General features: G+C 44.7%; 1 protein-coding gene across 1 annotated transcript in view; it reads left to right on the top strand.

Moving 5' to 3' along the window:
* Positions 1-470: 470 nt before the first annotated feature.
* LOC146183622 (cytochrome P450 4V2-like) overlaps positions 471-25,329 on the top strand; it is a 33,822-nt gene continuing 8,963 nt past the window's right edge. The window contains exons 1-6 of the mRNA XM_084608388.1: positions 471-720; positions 6,442-6,551; positions 9,562-9,650; positions 15,691-15,890; positions 17,351-17,423; positions 23,067-23,193. Of these exons, the coding sequence (XP_084464514.1) occupies positions 471-720; positions 6,442-6,551; positions 9,562-9,650; positions 15,691-15,890; positions 17,351-17,423; positions 23,067-23,193 (849 nt within the window). The remainder of the gene's footprint in view (positions 721-6,441; positions 6,552-9,561; positions 9,651-15,690; positions 15,891-17,350; positions 17,424-23,066; positions 23,194-25,329) is intronic.

A 25,329-nucleotide genomic window follows, 5' to 3' on the forward strand; every position in this document is an offset into this window, starting at 1 on the left:
TTTTTTTTGGGGGGGGGGGGGGGGGCGGCACTAAATTTTGTTCCTAAATGGAGTACCATTCATTACAGTGAGGGGCATAGTCATTGCGTGTGTCGGAACACAGTTTTCACTTTAGTCCGGAAGAAATCATTACGCCTAGAGTTGCTTTAAACAGAATGAAACCTTTCGCGTGAAACGCAACTTGTAAGCCGACATTTAAATGGCATGCTCAAGAAACTGAAACCGTTTTCCCTCCAGAACACCGCGGAGTAAGCCCTTGGGCTGAAACTGAAGTGTTCTTATAGAATACGGTGGACACCCACGTCGTTTGCATCTCAGAAACCAGGTCGGGACCTTAAGTAGCCGCCGACAGAATCAGCAGAAGCAACAGGAACGTTCCAAGACTCGCTTTTCACCAGTGTCCACTGCTTCGCATTCTCAGGCGTGTGCTATAAATCGTCGCCAAGCTAGGGCAGTTTTTCGGCGTAACTATGCAGACGCACCTGTTCAACAGCCTTTACTATTCTCGCACCAAAGTTTCAGTGCTGTGGGAGCTAGCGGCTTTGCTCACATTGGCTTACGTTGCATGGGCTGTGGTGGTTAGCCCCATGTTTCGGTGGCTGAGAACATGGCGAGCACTGAGGCCTCTTCCGGGACCCTGTGGAGCTGTACCTTTCTGGTATACTCTGCGCACCTACTGGAGCAAGAGTCGATCTAGTTCCATCATGGACGGTACAGCAGGTAAGTGTGCTTACTGGCCTACAGGATATGTTAGGGTAAAATCGACACAAGAACTCGAAGCAGCCTTACTTAAAAACAACTTTGACTTTTATGTCCTTAATTTCGCACTCCAGGCTTGTTCTTTCGGAAGAAAATGGCCTTTCCCTATTCCTTTTAAAGTTTAAACCTGAATCGGTCTAATTTGCACGCCGGTTAAGTTCTTATCTTTCACTGCAGCGCTTTTTCATAACGAGTATCTCTTAGAAATGGAACCCTTGAACGTAAATTCATATTTCTAGCTGCACCATAATTTAGAATACCGGCACTGACTGCTCATATTGCGATTACTTCGTAACGAAATAGTTTTCGCACGTATTAGTGGCTGAGCTCACACATCCCAGTGCAGTAAGAAGCCAGGATTAGAGGATTTCGGAAGAAAGTGCTCTGCAACCACTTTACTCAACTGGAAAACTCATTACGGGAGTTTAAACTGTGATGAAAATAACGCTTTTAAAATGGGATTTGTGGTTGCGCGGCGTCAATCTCATCGGCTCTCGTAATTCAGCAACTTTTTCTGTGCCTATCATTGCAGTTCACCGATTAAGTCACATCTACGAGAGTAGCTGTGACTTAATGTGTGTATTTAATGCCTGTACCTTGTGTAACGTGTGCACTTAACGTGTGTACTGTCGCGTATGTAACGAAGCAAGTTTGGGCAAAAACATTATTTAAAGACCGCATCTCTTGCGAAATCGTCGATCTAATTTTCCTTTCGCTACAGGGCAGATGATTTTGATAAAAGAAATTCAGACCCCCTGCAACTTGCGTGCGACTACATGCTGCTCTGTACCTGATCGAAACAATATTGCTTAGCGAGCTGATTCCGCTTGCTTATAATATATAGACGCCACACTAAAACAGGAAACGTAAAGAAGGACAAATATTTTCTAGTATTCTACAACTTTTTTTCCTAAATTATTAGGCTGCCGTTTTCTTTTACGCACCTTGTGCACGGTAAACAAAAGCAATATCACAGCGGAATCTGCTATGGATAGGTCGCGATATGTGCCGCAAAGCTGAAGACTGGTGATTTCTCCAAAATTGGTCTGCGTATTCTTTTTCCTTGTCTTGAATACGAGGTTTTCTATACTACGGACTGTACCTAGTGCCTATATTAAAATTAGCTTATTGGACACACAGAGCAGTCCTGATGTGGCTTCTGTTTAAAAAAGTACCAACTGTTTATCCATTAAAAATGTATTGACGATCCCAGTAATCGTATTTAACAGCAGTAACTCAGATAAATAGGCAAGTGGTACTGGTACCAGCGTAACAGTCCCCGAAATATGGTATATAAGTTGGAGAAACAATACACGAGTACCGTACTACCCTTATCGGAATTGCGGAACTTTGATAAGGTAAATTATTCTCTGCGCCTATGAGAAACCACCCTTTATGTATTTTTCTTAACATAACTTAGGCGCTGACACCTGTTTTATGGGTTAACTCCCACGCTAAACTTCAAGTGTCTTCGTTAATTGAGTGCAGGAAGCTTGCCCTGCGAATTTTTTTTTTTTCCGGAAAATACTCAGCAGTAAAGTACATTCATGTTGTTTTCGTAGACCAGGCGGAGGAATAAACTTTTGTTATCCAGCAGATAAAGGCGCTTAGCTCCTACACGCTGGCTCTAGGCCTGAGGGGTATTCAAAGTGTAGCTCCGCCTGGAATGCTGGCCGGGATGTCTTGTTCCTCGGCAAGTCGGACTAGTCCCTGCTAAGTCTCGGGGTCCCCAACAGAGTCTCCCAGGTTTTTTCGTTATTGATATTTACAGCTCTCCCTCGACAGAAGGAGTACTCACAGAGTACCTGGGCGAGGGGCTCTCTTGACCCGCAATGATAACATTTATCAGATCTTATTTCTGGATAACAAGCGTTCACTACAGCTGGGTTCGAAAAAGTGCATGTCTGAAGTGGTCTCCAGACGATTGCTTGTCTGTTATCGAAAGATGCGTCTGGTGATGTCGTGTCAGAATGCAGGACAATCTTCCGTTCCGCGTTTCTTTGGCAACATCATAGCGGCCCTAAAGTGGAGTGCTTCTCGCTGCCTTTTTAATATGGCGACGTCGCAGGAAGGCATGAGAGTTTGAGAGAATGCGCAGTTCCATTTTCCTGAATGCAGGGCGTCAACTAAAGCAGCTCTCTCATAAAATCATTTGGCCCACCTTTTCGCAGTTGCGGCTTCACCAAGAATGCCACGTTGCGACAAGGCCTCATTATGAGCATCCTGAGCTTCATATCTTTCTTCGCACACACCTCAACCACGGACAAATAATTTTTCAATTTCCAAGAGGGGAGAGATACGCGGCGAATGCTATAAAGTGTCATTTCAGAGAATTCTACCTAACAGCAAAAGACAACAGTTGTGAAGTATATGTGTCGCTCAGAGGGCAGGAGGGCAATAGAGGATTTGGAGTTTCTCAGGTTATCTTAAGGGCTGTAACTGCGTGTTGCAGGCCAGGGGGCGCGGGGGGGGGGGGGGGGGGGGGGAGGGGGGAGCTAAACAGAAATGGCGCCCAACTGCTCTTCAACATGCGGAACGCTCCATATCCTGCTTCGCTGTGGGGCTGTTGCTTAGGATGCTCGTGAATTGAAGGAGAGCCCTGTGCTACTAGTCAGTATGGCGGCTTTCCCGCTATTTGGACACAGTAAAGAACACAGACGAGCTCTCTAAGGACGCGACCTCCGACCTCGGAGGGCTCGAACTGATCAATGATCAGCCCGAAATCGGAGAATGCCCTTACAGTTTTTTATAGTGCAGTGAGTAACAGATATTCATATGTGCAGGAAAACCCGGGGATAAAGGCAGATATAAGAGGTGACGTAAGCAGAAGACGAACATTGATATTATTCGTGAACAAAATACGAAAAAACACAGGTTAACAGGACAAGTCTTTTCCCGAATTCTCAAACACTGCTTCCGCAGTACAACAGTGTATGGTTACGGAGAAAGGATTGCTGTGACCGTGGCCTGTTTCATGGGAGAAGGTGAGGTTAGGGATTTTTCTGGAGTTGGGTGGCAGGTGGTTTACGCAGGATGCATCTCAATGAAGATCAAAGGGGATGCCCGGTTCGCCGCATTGCTCTTCCTGATATTGATGCTAATCCTCAATATATGCCGTGTGTAGGAGAGCCCACCCTTGTTTCAGGTACTCTGCAGATTTTAATGCCCCTGTGGTCGGAGCATAGCGCACGGACGACTTAAATTCAGTTTCCTTTTAAATCCTTTGTACTCCCGCAACAGATATTTTCTTAGATAACCCTATTGCAAAAACCAGCGTTTCCAGTGCGAAACCAGTAAGATTTTCGCGCTGGTTTTGCACTGGATCTGCTGGGCACGCTGGAGGTCTGCGATATTCACTGGAGCAGTAACGGGAAGACACTGGCTGCACTGGTGCGATGGGAGAAAGACGCTGGGATTAGACTTTTGACGCTGGGTGTGTCGCTGGCATCCGCGATGCACTGGGAGAAGCGCTGTATGTGCGCTGGGCCGCACTGGTCCCAGTGCCTTAGTATAGCCGGTGCGGCCTGCGGCGTCAGCCGGAGTAGCATCCCTCAGGGGCCAACAGGGCAACAGCGTACTTTCAATCGACCATCGGGGGGCATATGAAAAATATGGTTCAAGCAAGCGCTTTTTGCTGCGAAGTCGTTGCGCATTTGTAAGAAAACAAAGGCAGTATCTTTTTTCTAGAGTTTCCATGTTTCGTTAGGTCGTTTCGAGCGTTTCGAGAGCGACAACGATCGCCGCGCCTCGATCTCATGACAGACTGACGATTAACGCACTACTAAAGCTGGAATTGAATAATGTGGGCTACCATGCATAACCAACTTCACAGCTGATCTTAAGGGCACTCTAACACAATGATTACTGCCAAAATGTTCAATGCGGGCTCAATCGCAGGCGAGCGCAGCCTGCACCACGGCCCAGTATCAACAGCAGAAAGAAAAACTAAAACGAGGAAGAGAGTAGTTTACCGAGCGATGGGTCCATGAGAGAAAAAGCAACAACATACAGCGCTTGTAATATATAATATTTGGCGTGTTTCTCAAGCTTTTGTGCTCCTTCTTACTCTGCGTATCAAGCAGCCGAGCCCTCGGTCATCGCAACGCTTCTCGCAATGTTTACGTACAAATAAGGTTTAGTTACACCAAATTAGGGTCATCGCTGCGGCGCTTGCCGTTATTGAAGCTTGGTCGCACTTTTTTTCCTTGAAGGCTTCTACTAAAGCTCCGTGTTCAGCGAAAATTACGCCCACGGTAGCAGAGCACCACCCAAGAGCCGGCGTTGGTAAATTTGCCAGCGATGTCAAACTCCACATGTTAAAATGATTCCAGTGCACAAAATAGCGCGCATAGGCACCCAGAACATTAGTTGCAAGTCGTGAGAGCAGACAGCAAGCTAAAATGATCAGGAAGTTGCAATTGTTAGAGCGGTAGCAATGGCCTGTAGACTGCGAAACATGAAGTCCCAACCTTATAAATGCGGGTCATGACATAAAATGCAAAAATGTTTATAGAAATCCAGTTCTCGGCGTGGCCGAGTGGTTAGCGTGCTGAGCTAGTGGTTGGTATGTACCTAGAGACTTAGTTCGAGGCACACTTGATGGACTAATATTTTTTCTTTTCTTTTTTTTTACTTTTTTTAGGTCTTTTTATGTACCTGACTTGTTTCGTTATTTTTTACTTTTTAATTTTTATCCCACGCCTTTTTTTTTTTTTTCGGGCGAACAGTGCCGCCAGCGCGGAGCGTCCCAGTATGCCGCGTCCCAGTGCGCCCAGTGTCCAGCGTCATACTGGGACCATAATCAGGTATGGCGCTGGGGCGCTGGCTCCCAGTGGCACTGGTTTTTGCAATAGGGAAGGGCACGAAGTATTCACATCTTCTCTGCAAATCAAAAGTTGCAAGAATGATCACAAGAAGCAGTTGCTTCCCAATGGGGCTCGTTACCTGCTTATTACTAGCTGCGTGTGATTTTTCCTTGCACTTTTGTTTCTATCGGCGTCCCATAATTTGCTTGTTGGCCTGCACATTGAGCAGACAGAACTGAAAACAGCCATCGTTGCTAGTAGCTTCAAAATGTGGGAAAAGAGGTCTTAATAGTGAAGGTCTCGTAGAGTAAAGGAATAAGCTTTGCAATAAGCTTATGCTATCAGTCTAAAGAGTGTATGGTTTTTGATGAATGCGAAGATGAAATTTTTTTATTGGCTTCGCACTCTGCTGCCCATTTGATGACATGGGGAGTCGAAAACCCATTCTCTCTTTCATCTCTTCCCTCATGCAAAGATTCAGGCGTCAGCCCCAAGTCAGAAAGCCTTTATTCCCCTCGCAGGCATTTATCAATTGAAGAATTGTTTACTTGGCACACTTGGCGAAATCTTCATATCCTTCACTAGCATATGGGCGTTTCCTCCGGTCTTTCTATGCTCCCAAACTCGGGCCTCACGGCTCTGTAGTCGAGCGCCCTAACCACAGAGTCAAAGCGACGGGGCAACAGGACAAACAAGGAACGTACTCCTATTGTGCTTCAGTGCGTGAAATGTAATGATCTAATCATGTAGTAATCTAAGGAAGATGCCAAGCTTGAAAAGAATTAAAGTGCAAACCTGAGAATTAAAGTGAAAACCTGAGTATCACAAGGCAGTTAGCCTCAACGTATACATTCAAAATGTTGCGTTCTTTTCGCAGTGTTCTTCAAGATCATCTGTGAAGAATGTGAACGATATAGGGGAAAGACCTTCAAAGCATACATCGGCCTGACGCCAGTGGTGGCGATCCACTCCCCGGATGCTGCTCAGGTAAACGAAACTGAAAATGTCATCTTAACTTCGAGACTTTTCACAAGTTCCGAGCGGTTTGGGCGCCCGTCTCGGCTGCGGGAGGAGGTCAGTTCGAAAGCCGCCGCCGGACACCCACTGGTAAAATTGGGTACAAGCGTTCCCCGGCCCGGCGCCCGGCTCTTTCAGGGGTGTGCGTTTGAAAGAGGCTCTGCTAACCCTGCTGTGCTCCTTCGAGGGCTTAAAGTTTCGAACAACTAATGGCAAAGGCCGGGCTGACAGAAAAAAAAGGGCCACATAATGGGCTTTTGCCGCACAAGGCGAAAGTATTGTTGCCCGATGGCGGAACTGATATCACTGCCACATGGGAGCAACTATTAAGAAGTGCCATCAGCACTCGGTGTTTCCAGGGGGTCTCCCTCCGAAGTACTGACTGTGCCCAATGCTGCTTAGCTTCGGTGCTCGGACGAGAGCCGGTGTATTCAGCATGTTATGGCCGGAAACCAAGTAACCAGAAGACTTTTCACAAGTTTCTAAAAACTTCACAAGGTGCACGAGGAAAAGTAGCTGTCTTGTGTCCTGAGAGTCTTTGTGTAGCTCTGCGTGTCGCGCAACCACCCCCCCCCCCCCCCCCCCATTTTTTTTTTTGTTTGAATGATAAAGTCGTTTGTTTGACCTGTGCAACTTTACCCGTGCATTTGGATATGGAGGATGCTTATAAATGCTTATCGGTGTCTCCCAATCCTGTAAATTAAAGATAGGACCATGCCACAACATAGAGAACGCACACTCTTGCAATCCGATCTGATACCCTTGGTCAGCCTTTCACGCGGCCTGCGAGAAACAAATGGATAGCAGTCGTCTACAGCACGTAAAGGTCTTCACAGCAGCTTTGTGACTGTGAGTCGGGAAAGGAAGGGCAGCGTGTCATCTCAACGAGGTTCCTCTTACAAATCAATCAAATAATAGGCAATGCGGTGTAGTGCATCCGATCAGCAATTCATTGAGCTTGTTTTTCATTTATTTATGGAAAGTGCGATAATCCGCATGTAATGTAACAAGTACCGTATTTGCCTAAAAAGAAAAGGCTGCATGGTTTGCTTCTCAGTTGTGCAGTGGAGCACTTATTCCGCCCTCTGAGCTTTATATGCATATACCGTTAAGAAGAACCATTGCCCGGACCTGTAGCTGGCTACTTGTAGTAACGGTTGCAGAGTCAAACCCAACAAGCAAACGTTTTCTCTTTTCAGAATCGTTTTCCTCCTGGTCTATATTATCGAGACGTCATTGCGCACTTTAGTACAAATATAAACAGAGTACTTTTGATTTTCAATAAACTCAATTTCCTTTCAATAAACACTTGTACAAAAGCTCATAGCGTTAATATGAGTGTACTGTCAAATCACTTTAGTTAAGATGGACGGTTGTCGCTGATCATCTCTTCCAGTGCAGCTGTTCTGCAGTTTCCTCAAACTCAACCGAGACGGTCAATAAATGACGTAAGCGCAACGCGATAATTTGTACCTCATTTTGTGAAACAGTACCACTGGATTAAAAGTCGTGCTGCGTGAAGAGACGTCTTTGAGAAGGCTTTCGTTGAAAGGGAATGCAATGTGTCAGTATGTGGCAATGTGTGCAATGTGCTCTTCAGTGCTCTCCACTGCCTCCCAAAGCGTGTGCGTCTCAAGAGCCCTCAGCATTTTCTGGACGCCATATTTTGCAGGCACTTGTGTTGTAGTAAGCAAAAACCTTAAAATGCAGCATCCTTCTTTGCGAGATATTGTTTGCGTACACGAATATATTATTACAAGTAGCTTTGGAGAGTTTCTCTGCAGACACCCCCGTAGAGTGTATTTTGTGCATATATTCATTAAAATAAAACGCATTTTCTCTTTTTATCTGAAAGCCTTCTGCTGTCAGCTACGGTCACCGGAACGTTTTAGTTTCTTGAGAGGTCAAGGTAACTGTTTTATCGCTTTGTTTTGAAAGATAATCTAAAGTGAGCCAAGTTTTCGTAACTAAACTGCCGCTGTCTAGCTTTCTTTTTCGTATCACACTTTCAAGCCTGCTTTACACATCACTGAGCATTCTTATCCCTCTTTGCTAATGCGAAACCATTTCTTGGCTCATGAGTGGTGTGGACAGAACATGTGACCACGAGATATGTGCATGCGATAGCGACAATAAAAACGGTGATAACTAACAATAGCCAGGTAATACTTTTAGCACCTATGTGTACAGATTAGTAGTTATAGTCATGATAGTCATTATTTTAATGATCTCAGCTAGTTAGATACGGCTGATAACGTAACTCTATGAGCATTTAGGTCAGCAATAACGTTAACCATATGACGTAATATTAGATAGCTACTGATAAGATAGTGTTAGTTAATGATATTTTTAATTAGTGATGTGATAGGTGTTGTTATGAAACTGCTTACGAGATAAGATAGATAAAACTGATACTATAAATTAATGGGAATTAAGGTGCGGAGGAGGCGGAGAAAAGGAGGGCGGAAGGCAGGGATGAATTTAGGTGAACACGAACGGTAATCCTATGAGGTAATCGGATTAGTTACACAGTTACCGATAACATTACTGATTAGATACTGATAGCGAATGATAGTGGTGTTTAATGATATTATAATCAGATAAGAGAGTTAGTTAAGAATGATGATTTAAATCAACGACAATTTTTATCAACATTAACGGTAATCATATTCCGCCATCAGATCAGATAGATAGTTACTGATAATATTACTGAGAAAACAATATTAACGTATGATAGTTATAGTTAGGGACAGTGATAGTAATTATAGTGATGGCGTCAGCAGTGGATCACGGGATACAAACGTGTCTATACAAGAAGTTTCCAACAGCGAAGCAATGGTTCTGATGCTGGTACAAGCAGCGGCTCTAGTAACCAAGTGTAGAACAAGCTCATAAAAGAATTAGGCAACAAACTCGCGATGCTTTCACATTTGAGCACGTAAAGAGTCTGAAGTGTATCGCTATCATTTTTGCTCTTCAGACTCTGCTTTCAAGCAAGACAAACCTGCGGAAGACTGAGCAGTACAACTTTATCTCCTCGTGGCTTGGAGAACACAACATTCTCACTGCGTAAGTGATCAGCGGTGAAGTGACTCAAGAATTCCTTCTCTTGTGTTTCTTGTTTTCTGCCAGAAAATTCTGGTTCCGCCGTACCGCAACTTGCGCCGTTTGGTTGTGAGGGATATTAGGGCATTTTTACACGCCTAGGAAATCGGGACAAACGCTGCTTGTTCGCATGGCTGCCGCCACGATCCACAAGGCGCTGAAGAGTCACGACCGCTGAGAGAATTTCGAATGTTGGCTACACCACTTCATTTTCTACAGAACTGACGTTTGTAATGGTAGTCACATTTCTGGGATCACACTTGCTTTAAGATGGAAGAGTCAGTTACGATTATCACCATGTTCAGGCGGAATCTTGCCGTAATTTTCGCTTTTCTCAACATTAAATGATTGATATTTCATCGTCAGGATTTTTTGATTTTGTGGAATTAGCATGCCTGTCTTTAAGAAGTATGCAAAGTATTTGGTATGGGGCTGATTCGTTTTTTCCTTAGCAAAGTTTTCTTTCTCCTTAACGCTCAGAAAAGCCGGTGCCGGCATTTTTGTTCTTCGTTGTTGAAACGAAGAAATTTGCAAGAATGAAAGCAATAAAAATACCTCCGAAAGTACGGAGAATCTACGTCCGGCTTTTTAGGCTGCTGGGCGAGCGCGCACACGATACGCCTTCGAACCACATTCCTTCTTCCGAGTAAAGGTATGCTTTGCCATTTGACTCCATGCTTAAGAACAGCTGCGCAATTACAAAGGAACTTTTACAGAACTAATAACTAAGCGAGTAACAACATACATTTCCGCCAATATTGCGCTTCGCTTACATGCGATTTGAGCACCACCATGAGGCGTTCGCAAAAAATATGCGATCGTAATGGGCTGCCGCGACCACGGGAAAATTCGCGTTTTTACGTCACTTCCCCAGTACAGAGGGCGCACAAGCAGTATAAAAGGTGCACCTAGTGTACGCTTAGTCGTGCGAGTGTATGCCAGTGAACAGATGTGTCATTATAAAAAAAAAATGCCGAATAAACAGGCAGCGTTAAAGATGCTTTAGCGCCTACTTTAAGAACGAAGATTGAGCGCCACCTATATATGTATATATATATATATATAAATATATTGCTCGACTGCTATGGCATTTTTTATTCCTGAGGCAGCATAATAAATAAGTAACGAAGAAAAAAAAAAACCTGGCATCGGTAGCGTGTCGTTTGTCGGACAGCGAAAATAAAGCATGTGTAACGGATCGAGCTTCCACAAATTGAGAACCACTCGCAGAGACAGACTAGCCACTTAGCTTGGAGCTCATTTGCAGAAACTTGTCAGCCTCGCCAGCTTATAAGAGATTGCTGTGCCCAAGGAAGCATGGTCCGCCAGTTGATAACGTCCCATAGGACTGAACGACAAGCTGCAGTGAGCGAAGCGCAACATCAGCATGTCGGAGCGTTTGGCCGCTGACAGACACAGTCAGGCGCGGTTCTCACTAAAGTAAACACGATGCGCTTCCGCGCTGTAGTAGAGGACACGAAGCACCGCCTCCAGGCCCCTCTGCTCCTGCGCCACCTTGCATCGACGTGCGGCCGCAGCCGGATGCGCTGACGCTCCGCGGAGCGCGACCACGCTGACCAGTGCACGCACACGTATTGGACGTACCTGTACAGTGGCGCTGGTAATATCGTCCTTCACGGGTGGGGCTGCCTCTGCTGCCACGCGTCGCCCCGTTTGCGTCTTTATCTCCACCCCCTTTATTCACTAGTGTTTCTATGGGTTTTTTTAACTCCTTTTTTCTGTCTTCTGAATGCGAACCGCAAACTTAAAAACTACAAGCGCATATGAGTGTGTGGCGCAAAGTTCCGCATTCCCCAATACATGAAGCGATTCAGCAAAAACTCGGCTGGCCAGATATCGTAGATATCAGGAAGCAGGACTAAAACGAGCACAAATCTTGAGAGTCGGGCCACAGCTGCTGTTATCACTTTCGGAACTTATATTACCACAAAGAAGAGCGCTCGCGCTGTGTAGCTCATACTGATCGTGATACTACCAGGTGTAGGAAACTTCTGCAGAGGCTATTGTCCCCATATAAGACGCTAGCGCCAACGTTTTTCGTAGCGGCCGTAGGAAAGCCTGGTGAAGCGCTGTATCGTCGTCCTTGCCACGATATCAAGAGCCAAAAAGAAAAAAAAAAACTTCGTTCTAATGTGCAATTCGAATCAACACCGGCCAAAAAAAAAAAAAAAAAGTCTACTTCCGAAACGAGGTACCATAGAAGATTAACGCCGCAACTTATCGCACCGCATGCGTGCATAGCTGTTATTCCTTTTTAAATAACAGTTTACTTCAGTCTCCAGGTACGCTGAAGTGGCTGAAACCGAAACTCCTACCTCTCGCGTGTACGACATAGCAACCTAGCCAGTATTCGGCATCTCAGGACAAGCAATCGGTATTTTCTTTTTCTTTTATTATCCACTTGTGCTGCGCGCTAAACGCGAGGTGGGTCTGGCGGATGCAAAACAAGGATGCTATAGCGTTGGCATAGGCATATTTATGGATATTTTATGTTTGAGGTGATACAACCAGACAAGCAAAAAACGATGACCGACTTAGCATTAATAGGCCGAAGGCGAATTACGCCGCACGAATTCATAAGAAAGCAATCGTTATCTTCCACATTATGCGACGGACCACCCTTGATAAATGCAAATCCCCACTTAAGCAAAGCCGTGCCAACGTGCCTGCACCGCCTTGGCGTTGAGTTTCCCACTCGGTATTCAAGTGCCGTGGTGGGTTCAATTTTCATGTTAAAAAACACGTAAACTGCCGACACGGGCTTCGCAACTGCACAGACCTTTGGGTTTCGAACACCACGCAGTGGGCGATGTTTGAAGATATTTGACGGCTGAGTTGTAGATCTAGTACTAACGCTCCAAAACAATCGCACACCAAGAAAGTAAAAAGCGGCCACAGACAACACACGCCATTCGGGACAAAAAGACAAGCCAGGAAGCTACGAGCGTGAACTCAAGAACAACAGATAACGCATTATTTTATTATGCAGTGTACGTTCGAAAGCAATACAAAGCAACGTTTAGAAGCAGTCAATTTTTTAGGTGACAGCCTTACATGTCCAATTACGAGAAATCACGGCGGAAATATCATTTGTGCCCGAAAGGTGGTCCTTGAAAATATGTCATGAAGAATCCGAATGACGAAAACGCTAGGATGACAAACTATAATGACATTGATCCGTCAGCGACCGAGGACCACCCTTCAGGTGACGTTGTACATGTCGTTCATCTATATATACTCAGCCCTGGCGGACATGTATGTCCCAGAAGTTTCTCCGACATCTGCATCAAAACTGAGATGCAGCAGTTCGTCGTACAGAGTTTCGGTTGGTGTCATACCATTTTTAGTATCACATCTGCGATCCCCGCTGGAAGCTAGTTCGTTACAGGGATTCCAACTGACAGCATATGCACTACCATCAATTTTATGCCCTGAAATCAATTTGTGGCTATTCCTGCTCCCAGACACCGCTTGAAACATGGCAGTCTACGTTCAGAATGAAAACACACGAACTGAAAGAACTTCAGCACACACTCAAAAACATTTAACACTTGGGACTGTAATGCCTTCGCATGACTAAACCCGAGCAGTTTGAAGTGCTTCTGGAAAACATCTGGCGGTGATATTGCGTGTTCATAAAATGATTAAATTCTTATGTGGTATGGTGCCGTTTACACAAATATTTGCTTAAAAATTGGACATGAAGGTAAAAGGGCAGCCTTTAAGGGCATTTCTGAACTAGGACACCGGCTCGCACAGTTTAAAATGTGAGCCTCAATGCAACCTCATGTGCTTTCAATACTACTACAGAATAGTTCTACAAAATTTGGTCATGAATGAACACAGATCAGCTGTAATGTAAATCAGGACACATCACATGACACATTAACGTGACTGCATTCAGTACCCTGCTCTGGTCATCAACAGTGTGAAACAAAAGAAGCTTTATTGTAAATCAGCACACAACACATGACACAATCACGCGATTTGTGTTCAGGACCCGGCTCTGCAGAAAGTCCAATATTGGCGCTGCGAGCTAAGTATGAGAGTGTCTGTGCCAGGCGGTAGCTGGCAGGTGACATGACTGAGAAATGAATTGTCGACGAATTCGATGACGTCACGAGGCAGCAAGACATAGCCGAGTTGACATCATGCCATTAGCTGACAAGAGATGGAAGTCGAACCCGGGACCCTTGATTCCGATTCAAACACGCTGCCCTTATGCCACGCCAGCACGCTCGCACGGCTTGTCTGAACCTTGCTTTTATATCTTTTTTTTTTGGATGGCGTTCCGCATAACGAGAAACCTTATGACTGTATACTGATGTGTATGCGTGAGATCACGGAGGCAGCAATTAAGAAATTACCGATTAAGGAAGTAGAAAACAGCGTGCACGCGAAAAAAGATCCGGAAAGGGATGCGTAGACGGGAGGCATTAACGCAGTGGCGTCTTGCCCTCAAAGGTTGATGCTATATGCCGTCCCTCTCGACTCGCCCCCTCCCCCCTTCCATGTACTGATTTCCGAACAGAGAGAGAGAGTCACTAAACGCAGTAAACACACTACCTTGAATCACTAAAATTGTTACCCTGCTTGGGTCGTATTAGACGAGCGGAAGCTGCGTCTAATATAGAAGGGATAAGGAAGCGAAAGAAACAAAAATTACGAAGGACTTTAGCGACTAAAGCAGTGAAAGGCGAAAGCCTGAGTGCCGCATTCTACTACGCAACTGTCACTAAGTAGTAATCAATTTATTAATTAGATAATAAATAATAAATTGGTTAATTTGTCAGTAATCAGAGAATTTATTTATTATTAGTAATTAATTCAATTAATTACAATTTAAACTGATCATGGATTGCCATATGGCCATATAAGGCATGCATTCGCGCATACTGTAGTGGCGCTATGTGATTGGTCGAGACCTCAATGACGTCATCCCACCTCGGCCAATCAGAGCCGCCGCAAAAGCGGAACACATTTTGTTCACGACAGTATGAGCCATCAAATGCTTTCCCCTTAAAAACAGGCTACGTTGCGTGTGTAAACGTAATGCTCGTGTTTTACTTTCGCCGGTATTTTCTTCAAAAGGATGGCAAAGGCAGCAGTATTGTTTCACCACTTGCCCTGTCAAAGCGGTGTGCACTGCGTCTGTTATCTCGATGAAAAAAAAAAGAATGAAAAGCGTATGAGCGGTGACAGAAAAATATTCAGGCAACAGAGTTTGCACTTCGGTTTTCCAGTGAAATGTTTGCAGCACACGTAAGGCTCTAAATATCTGTGAATGCGCGCAGAGCTTGAACACACTTTTTGAGACACTTTGGTCTGGAGGGGTGCACCACCACGCGGTTCATAAGCAATCTAATTCGTTCAGTCTCCGCTCCTTTACGTGCACATGCACGGCAGTTATTATATGCCAAATGATGCGCTGTTTACAATCGTGCTTACTTCATTTTCTCCCATGTGAGAGATGCAGACATCATGGTCTTCGTTATTTTCGATAAGGGCTTCTAAGCTATATACTGCATGATCTGCTGCATTCCCACCACGCCGCGAATTTCAAGCTGCGCACACAATTAATCCGTCCGAAGGAATGATTCTTTCGCTGTGAAGGGCACCCTGAGAGGGAATGAAAGAACCAAAAAACTACGGTAATTCGCACTTTGGCGAACGATACCCTGAACAAGTTGACGTGAAAAATAAAAGCAACATATTTGACATAGCCTACACAACGTACTCATCTGCCGTACTATAAATGAACCTCTTTTCTCCATAGTAATGACTAGATCGCTTAGTTGGCGCCAAACACATTAAAGGGGTTATATTAGGTTAAGAAAATCACCGAGATTAGTAGGAAAGGGAGGGGATAATTCTACGAGAGCGCTGGTTGAGATCCGTGAAAAGCAAGGAAACACGCAGACTTTTTGCCTTCCTGGAAAACAATTCTTGCTACTTGGCTCAGTGCTGTGCCTCTTTATTGCAGCGTCGGTAATACCTGGCGGTTCAAGCGGCGCCTGACGACGCCCGCGTTCCACTTCAAGGTCCTCGAGGACTACATGAGCACCTTCAACAACAGCGGCACTAGGCTCGTGAAGAAGATAGAAAACCTGACCGCAAAGCAGCCGGAAGAGCCCATACCAGCGTTCCGCATTGTCCAGAATTGCGCCATGGACGTCATCACGAGTGAGCCGACATGAATAACGCTTTTCGAAGAATGCGAGGCTTATATCTAGTAGTACTAGTGAACTTCCGAAATATCTCGCGTCCAAAGTGATTGGTGCGGTGGTTTATATACCCGCGTAGAGTGGTTCGAACGCTTGGATAAATATTTATGGTAATTTAACAGAAGTCAACAAAATTCTCCGCAATGCCACAGGCTCTTAAAGAATAATATTTTGTTTTCGGCAGAGCCTCTTTTGGTCACTAATAATAAGCCAAGAACTAGGGGCTGTGGGAAGCTGTTGATAAAACATCTTTCACACCAGAAAATTCCTGGAAAGAGCCACCTTCGAGCGCTTTCCAGGTTTGCGAACCGATAAGGCAGTAGAAAAATCGCAAAAGCCATCGAAAAGAGAACCGATAGATCACAAAGTACACCTATTGTCACGACATTTTATGAATTTTAGTGGAAAGCCCTCCTCCAGCCGTTCTACTCAGAGCGAAAACAAATTGGCGGTGATCTTGTGGCTCAGCCTATTTTGGCATAGCAGCAGTGTTTTCCTGGGACGCGCGCCAAGAAAAGAGGTCTGTTGGAGCGCAGTGAATTCGAACCCAGGAATTCGTCTTTTTGTGTGTGGGAAGCGATTGCGGAACTTCGTAGCTATATTTCTATTTTTTTTTTATTTTTATTGCCAGGCTTTAACAAACCTCGAAGTACATAGTACAAAAAAAAAAAAACACCGACTCCTACGAGTATGGCTTTGACACACTAACATTCTCTAAACGCAACCAAGGGCTCTAACCTAGGCAATCAGTCCGGGACACATGTTTATTGAGGTCTTGAAATCTTGTACCTATATTGCTAAGCCGACTAGACCACGTGTTAAATTGCAAGTATATACTCTAGCGCCGCTGTACATTGGACGTCTCCATCAATTTCCAGCTTTGGGCAAAAGCGTTCGCACATCCTACTGGGTTTAAATACGTTTAAACAGTGCCATTTTTTCCGATTGTTTTAATCTGGCCGTATGATTTATGACTTATTGGTGTCTATGCTCTCGCCAGTGGCAGCATCCTAACCTTCTTGTCGACGATGCAAGTAATGCCCTTGTCAATAACCTTGAGACTTGGAGAGTAAAAAAGATTTTAAGCTAACTACAGTACTAACGCACGTGAAATTTTCAATTAGTGAACGTTGAAAAATTATTCGGTCATACTTGTTGACAAAATGTTCCCCTTGAATGCTTGCGATACTCCCTAGACTTGTAGTGGCAGATCTTGCAAACAATATTACTAATCTGAGTTGTGTTGTTGCCAACAATGAGAGCTGTAGGTAGACATATGCTAACTCCGGGCTGGCAGTAGTCGTCTAAAATTTTGGCTTTCGTTTTTTTTTTTTTTTTTCTCAAACTTCGGCGAAGTCAACAGGGCTCCAAATATGTTATCATTGCTCTGAACGCCCGGCTATATTTTGTTCTCTGCAGAGGTCCTCATGGGTGTGGACTTGGGCTCGCAGATAGAAACTACTGAGAAGAGCTTCGCCAATCATTTCAACATGTAAGTATACTCTTAACCGGAACATAAAGCTTGCGCTATTTATTCATAATTTAGGCGAGATTAAAACACTTTGCATGAACGGCAGCACTGATGGCGAAGACAGATTGTTCGTGTGCAGCTGCGGCATACATGACCCCGAGAATTCTAGCGAATTTTGTCCTTCCCGTGAAGCCGCCCACAACATGCCTTCAGGCGGAAGCTCCTGCTTCCAAATGGACGACGGCCTTTTGTGCCCAATGTAACTCCTCCCCCCCCCCCCTCCCCCCCCCCCCCCCCCCCGTATTCCAAAAGCAATGAATACCTTATACGGTTAACGTCGTTTCTACTTTTACTTTCTATACAATTATGTTTGAACCATAGAGTCACTGAAATATACATCTCATGTTAATACAGACCAAACAAATGCAAAAGTCACAGAAATACTACTCGTCTGTGACGCAATATTTAGCGATATTTGCGGAGTTATTTCCATTTTCCTAGATATCGAAGCAGGCAAAATTGAATTTCAGCATCAAGCTCAAGTGACCACCCTAAAACTGCGATGACGTGCCCTCTCACTTAAAGACGTGTCGTCTAGACTTAGTACAGACTAGATGGCATGTGTCTAGGTGACAGGGAACAAAAGGTCTATGATGCAATAATCCCCTGCAGGCTTTAAAATGCAATGTCGATCAAGTATAGCATACACATATCGCAAGATGTAATCCATTATCGTAATATGTCTTCCATGCACTGCGATGATGTGTGACATCATATGATAGTCGTACGCTATTTGAATGGCATTTTATGTTAAAGCCCGTATGAGTTAATTGCATTATAGCAAGCTTGATGTTTTGAGCTCATCCATGCACAAAGAAACATAGCAGGAAGGCAGTCACCAAGCAAGCCTCTATGCTCTCTTTTCGTTACGTCACTTTTTAAGCCTCTCGTCGAAGCAGCTATGATGCAGGGTGCAAGGCATGTATGCTTAAAACCTTCGTCACTTGTCGTGCCGCGACTGTTGCACCTTGTGCTTTTTGCTCAAAAGCTGCCGCATATGCGCCGCGTTCCGAGTACGACGCTTCGGCTCGGCTGCATTTGATCTCACTGTCCCTACAGCGTTGATCTTGATATTCTGGAATGTGCCAGAATTACAAGAATTAAAAGGCTTTCAGAATTCACGTTCAAGTATCAAGTGGTTTTAGCGTGCATTTATCCGAAAATTACGTGCGGCTGCGACGCTACCACACGTGGCTTTTTGGAGTGTCCGGGACACCATCCGTGAACGAAAATTCGTGCCTTACTCCTGCCGCCCATTCATTTTCCTTCGGTGTGGACGTGCGGTTACATGACTTGACGAAATGCTTTTAAAGGCTCAGCATTTCTAAGGAAAACGTTTTGTGGTCATCGCTTCAGAACCAGTGCACTTGTCAGCTTTAGGTTTTTCTTCGTGTATGTTGCCTTTTTAGAATTATTTGATTCATCTTTGGTGTCAGCGTCTATACTACTTACATATCAGACAAACGTTTATGATTAGTGGTGTGTCTGTAGCAGTCGCATCGTTGTTACGGTTGCTCCCTATTGCTCCATGTCGGACGCTTCCTTTTCGGCGCTAGAATCAATCATTCCGATACACTCGGCTGAGGCCACCAACAGCACTCTCCCCTGCCATCTTCCTCCTATATCACGCAATATTTCTGTTATAGACTTTGTTGCAAAAACAAAAACTTATGTTTTACTTCATTTTGATGGCTGCCAGCTTCTTCCACATGCATGTCATAAATAGCTTTTCATTTTACCATTCCTGCCTGCTGAAAACCTAAAGACAGCCTCTATTCTGACAGCCGCTCCGCCGCGGTGGTGCAGTGGTTAGGGTGCTCGAATGCTGTGCCTAAGGATGCTGGATCGAATCCCGGCCGTGGCGGCCTCTTTTCGATGGAGGCGAAAAGGAAGGCGCCTGTGTCCTGCGCGATGTCAGTCCACGTTAAAGAATCCCAGTTGGTCGAAATTTCTGAAGCCCTCCACTACGTTGCCTCTCATAGCATGATTCGCTTTGGGAAATTAAACACCATCAGTCAAACCAAATCAAACCTATTCTGACAATCTATGACGCAAATAGCGCGAGAGGGTTCTCGTTGAGCTCCATGTGCTCCCTGCCAGATCTCGTTCCACCTGACACATTATAGACAAAAGCCCCGAACACGCGAAAAGGCAATTATGGCGTAGTAGTGTCCCGTTTGTTAGCGATCGTCTCATTTTACAAGCTCACATCACACCGCAGGTATAGGATTTTCACCTCAAGAAATCTAGTCCCGAGCTCCCTGCTGAAAGCAGAGCTATCGACTTTGGTTTGAGATGAACCGTCCTGGATTATTTTGCCGCCGACAGTACATCATTCGTCGCTAGGGACGATGATGGTGCTTAGGAAAAATCTCAAGATTGGGTTACAAGCAGCATGAACTCAGTCATATTTAAAAGTTGAGCAGCCACAGTCACCACCATAAATAAAATTATAAGAGCACTGAATGCGAAATTCATACCCCGCCAAGGGCTTTCGCTGCTTTCTCCTTCTAATATTGAATTCATTATTTTAGAGTCGTAAAATGATTGGATACTTTTGGTTTGCTTCATGGCTTACAAGGTTTAAAGTCTAAAACAATCAGGGTCTAAGGGACTTCATTGTGGAGGGCTCCGGATACTTTTGAGGTCTGGGGTTAGTTAACGTGCCCTGAAGTCGCACAGTGCACGGCTGCTTTTTGTTTTTCTTCCGAAAACAATTCTGCTGTTTTTTACTTGATGTCGGCGACTCTCGGTTTCCTCAGTAAGTTTTGGAACATTTCTTACACCTTGCGAGGAGGCAAAAATAACCCCTAAAAGACGCCCACAGAGCCTGCGGCAAGCGCGTTGACCTCTCTAATACTTCTGTTGGCGGGACATTCCCTCCGTTCCTCCTCTTTTTTCGCAAGCCAACAAAGGTGTACAAATAACGGTGATTACTCTGTCAAAAACAAATTATCTAGGAAGACAAAATATTGTTAACAGAGCAGTCTTTCTTTGGTTGCCTTTAGTATGCATGTGCGCGCGCATGCCGTTCAGTCTCCATTTGCCCATTGCTTTTCTTGGTCCAAAATGTAGAAACGTGGGCGATAGCAAATTGCCATCGCACATTTTTTGGCAACTTTCTGAATTCCTCCATATCTTGAAGTAGCAGCGGCAACAGAATATTAGAAGTATGTCTCTAGAGACACGAAAACGAGGTCTGAGAACAGCGCAGAAAAGCGGATAACACGCTACTGCATATGTCATTCTGCTTTTTTTTTTTTTATTCGGTGGTGTGAGATTCTAATCATAACCAAACCAAAGAATCATAACCATGATAATTCCTTTTTTAATGCGCGGACACTCTCAATATTCTTGCGCGGATAAGACTATACGGTTGCCAATGCTAAAAATTCTCAAGTGGCTTCGCCATGAACTTGCTTTTGAATTCAAAGTTCGGAAAGGCTCGGCTGGCCCTTTGCCTTTAGCATGGGCGAGAAAAACATTGTGCGTGCGAGACGAATTCTTTGGTGCTGCAGCCCAAGCATCGCTGCTCCTCGGCGTAGCACGCAGGGTTCACAATGTAGGATTTTGACCTATATATGAAGGCTACAAGCACGCCGAGTGAGCATAGGACTTGTCACACAAGTAGACCGTCTAATTTCCGGTTTTAACCGACAAACACCAATAACCATCCGCCGGTAAAAGTATTAAGGAATCGGTTAAAACCAAAAACATCTCGGTTTCTTGGTAGTTCATGCTAGCGAAAAGCCCATTCTTTACAAAACAAAACAAAACAAAAAACGTCCCATTGCTTCTCTTTGGAGTGGAGAAGCAAGCAGAGGCACTCAAAAAAGTGCTAGGAAGGAGGAGAGAGAGAGGGAGGGAGACTATCCAGGCTCTGCCGCGCCCGTCACCGATACACACCCGCTAGCACTTCCGTTGCCGCAGAAATAGTCCCTTAGCGGAAATCTGTAAGTCAGCTTCTCCCCAAGACACATTTCCCAACCAAACGAACTTGTTTTCAGACGACACACCCGCATTCTTCGCGGAAGTAATAGTAGGAGACCTGTTAGGAAAGCTGCCAGATGAATTCATTCGATGTGAACAGATGTACTACATACTCATAGCATGCTGGACGACTCCAAACTGAACAAGCTCCAATCAGAGTTCAGCAGTTCCCGCCAGTACACTGTGAGCGCTGTTGTCGAGTGTCATTTGCTTTGTAAACTGTGCGCAGTGACATATGCATCCAGCGAAGCGTCTTTGGACATTTAAGGTTGCAGTTGTCAAGCGCTAACATTGAGCACTCTCAATATTCCTTGCTGTTAACACAAAGGAGTGCGCTGCCATGGTTGGTTACAGTGTAAATATTCTTTAAGTCTATTAAAATCAGCTACAGTAGATAAAATTCACGCTTTTTGCTTCCATAATCGCTTTTTGCTTTTTTTCATCGATAATGGCCCCATTTTGCAGTTTGCACAACGCAACAGGAGAAAAAACACCTATGTCAAAAATGCATGTAAACAGCGGTAATCCCCGCCGAATATTCAAAAAATAAATGCTGAAAAATACTCGGCCTAAGTACAGGCCAGTTTTGTGCACGTTGACTTCCAGCGCTGTGAGGCTAATGTCGACACCGTTCTTCACACTGAGAGCTGAGACCGAATCACTCGCCGAAACAGTGCCTGGTTTAGGCGCCTATATGAGCTACAATATGTCTACTCGTGCATTTCGAACAGGGAATTGTATCCAGCCTCGAGAAACGAACTCTCGGCGTCCTTCGCTGAGTGGCAGCCGTACTAGATATCAAAGATGCGGAAAACTATAATATACAGACACTTCAAAAAGGGCGTACCTGGCGAGCCTGGCGCACAACGGTAACTTAGCCTGAAATGATGTGCGCAAAAACACTGCAACAACTTAAAAGCTCAAGTATATAAAGTGATTTGATATTGTGTATGGTTGCAACTTCAAAGGGGGTTTCTTTCTTAGCCTAATTTGCATTTTGTTTGCTGGGGCAGAGAAATAAAAATTCTTTGAATTTTAAGTACCGTATGTCGAGAGACATTAGTACTGTCAGGAGCAAAAGGGGTGCACATCAAGTGTCACTGCATGGACTGCTTGCGAATGCGGCCCTCGGTTGCATTACTTCAGCGGAGGGCCGTAGATTGCAGCGCAGTTATTGACATGTCTGTAGAAGAGGCAGTAACGTCTTCGCCTGTGCACTCCTCGAGCACTCCCGTGGAAAGTACCTCTAGCTTCCTGTTGGAATGACAAGTGAAGCTAGAGTGGAGAGCAGTCACTGCTATATGTAAAACTATTGAAATTATTACAAGCAAGCTTAAACACATTTTCTTTTTTAGTCCAGACTTCCATGCCACCATTACTTCATCGCTTGTTGCAGTCTTGAATAATTTTCGCCAGTTCAATGTTCCGCTGGAATTATCGCAGCAATGTTTAACTTCCTAAAGAAAGACATTTTGAATTACATTCCCCATTTTACCAGCGCCAAAACCCAGAAAATAAATAGCGGTGTATTTGATCCCGTGAGCTGCCCCCTCGCTGCTGCGCGGTGGCCTGCGTCGAACACGCTGCTTTATCTCCGTTACTCTTGTAATGCAGGTTGATGTTCCTCATCGGAGTACGCATCTTCCGTCCCTGGCTATGGCATGACTTCATTTACGACAGGACCTCCGAAGGAAGGCTATACCACCATTCCATTCGAGAGATGGAAAAATGCACTCTCGCAGTAAGTAGGATATAAGGAGAGCAATTAAAGTAACTCTGATATCAGAAAAAGTGCACGCAAGGAAATCCCGGCAGCTGCTATATCCATTACCGCAACGCACAGAAGCCTTATTTGCGTTGACGCTGTACCGACGTCGAGAGAACCCGATTGTCGACCTCCCTTGTTAGCCATAACATATTCGACGTTCATAGGCTATCATCCTTCCATCTTCATGGCACTCTGTTACTACTTTGACTGGTGTATGGCTCGAACAATATCTACCTGCCATAAAAAATATTGACGATGATGACGATGTGGTGGCCAGCCGCTTTGCAGCGGAGGAGAAACAAAATGACCTGACCTGATGAAAGAGACATTACATGTCGCTAGCCCGGTACCTCGACCGGGTTTTCTAAGCGAGAGCCACATCCTAGTCAGCCCGACTATATATCCTTCAGGGCGAAGGCCCCTCCCATATTTCTCCAATTCACCCGCTGCTCTGCGAGCTCCATCCACTTGAACCCGAACAAAAAGATAAAAAGATCTTTTAGACAACTTTGCCGTATGACTACATATTGCTTTCTTCATCAACATAAAAACCTGATTGTGAGCTATTTTATTAAGAGTTTCCCAGTACGTGCTCTGCACGCTTCCAACCCTTCGGCACCTATAGGACAGGCACCTTGCACACATATATCTGTGAGATGCGCTTTGTTGCTTGGGTGGTGAGTTTTATCTAACTGCTCGCCTGTAGCTTCATTTCGCTAAACAGTCTGCATTTACATGATTCATCTCTCTACTTTTTTCAAGGTCCTCTATGTATACTTTGTATTCTTTCACACCGAACCATCAAATCCTTTCGGGAAGTACAGCAGCCAAATCGAAAGACGGCAAAAGGACCTAAGTTCAATTGTGCTTGAGGCTGCTTACAGTTTCTCGTTCGACTGACTCATATCAAGAGGGAGGCAAGAGGCGCATTAAGCATCATACTCCTAGAAACGCTTGTTCGGCGCAGTGGTGTCCTGCGTTTGCCAGCGCGTTCGCCTTGCCTCAAATTTTCATTCTCAGCGCTTTTGAAAGAGGGAGCGCGTGAATCTTTCGCGAAGTAATGTTGCCCTCAACTGCTGTATTTTGTGAAGGCTATAATTTAGTTATAAGCAGTTACGTAACCATTGTCTCCATTTTTAAGGCATCTCTAATAGCTTTAGTCGCTTTTGGACGTTAAACCCCAAAGACAGAACCATGTTAATTTTAAGCGCTTGCAGCCTGGTTAAACCCCTTGATCCGCGTAATTGACCCCCACTTTAAGTAGATACGAGGAGTTCTAAATGAATAAGTGCAGAATGACGAGTGCCGGATTTAATTTAGTACAGTGACAACAAAAACGAAAAAAGAAAACAAGAAGGAAAAAAAAAAACGGGAAAATATATATTTCCTCACCTAGCTGCAACGAAACTGAAGAATAAAAGCAAAACCTCTGTCATCAGAACCTTCAGCCTCATACGAAATATGAATAAACGGTGACAGTGCAAGGAAATAGAAACTAGCGCCGATAATAGAGAGCGAGAACGAAAGAAACAAGTAAACCCTGTCTCGTTATTTCGCCTATTTGCTTGTAGCGCGGACTTTATTGCAACGTCATGCAAATTCATCAAATACCACACTAATTTTTGCTGCTAGAATTGCAAGCCAGTAAGAAAAGAATTCGAAACGCCCAATAGGAAAAAGCGGGAATACGAATGTGTGAAGGGCGCTATATGGTAACAGTCAACTTTTTGTGCACGGCTCTGCCCGAATCTCTGTATCGAACACCACGGCTTTTTGCTGGAACGGATTTCAGTTTACTAAAGCACGATAAAGGTGGAAAGACGGCAGTATCACTTGAACTTAGCTTCTTCCAGCAAACTGCGCCACGAAGATACTACTTAAATTGCCACCACACACAGAGCCTCATTCCTGACAAACGAAGTGGAGCAAAAGTTAAAACTGGAACCTAAATAGAATTAAATAGAACCGAGTTAGTTTATGTAGAACCGAGATTAAAAGTGGTCTTCAGCGCACGCTGCGCGAGTGGAAATTTCGACAGGGCGGACATTATTTCCCTGATAGAGTGCAGCACAAAAAGCATTCATTAGCTAAAGCTGTTCAACCTTCTTA

This window comes from Amblyomma maculatum, chromosome 7, assembly GCF_055883805.1.
Source record: "Amblyomma maculatum isolate TAMU_Amacu chromosome 7, ASM5588380v1, whole genome shotgun sequence".
Classification (NCBI taxonomy): Eukaryota; Metazoa; Arthropoda; class Arachnida; order Ixodida; family Ixodidae; genus Amblyomma; species Amblyomma maculatum.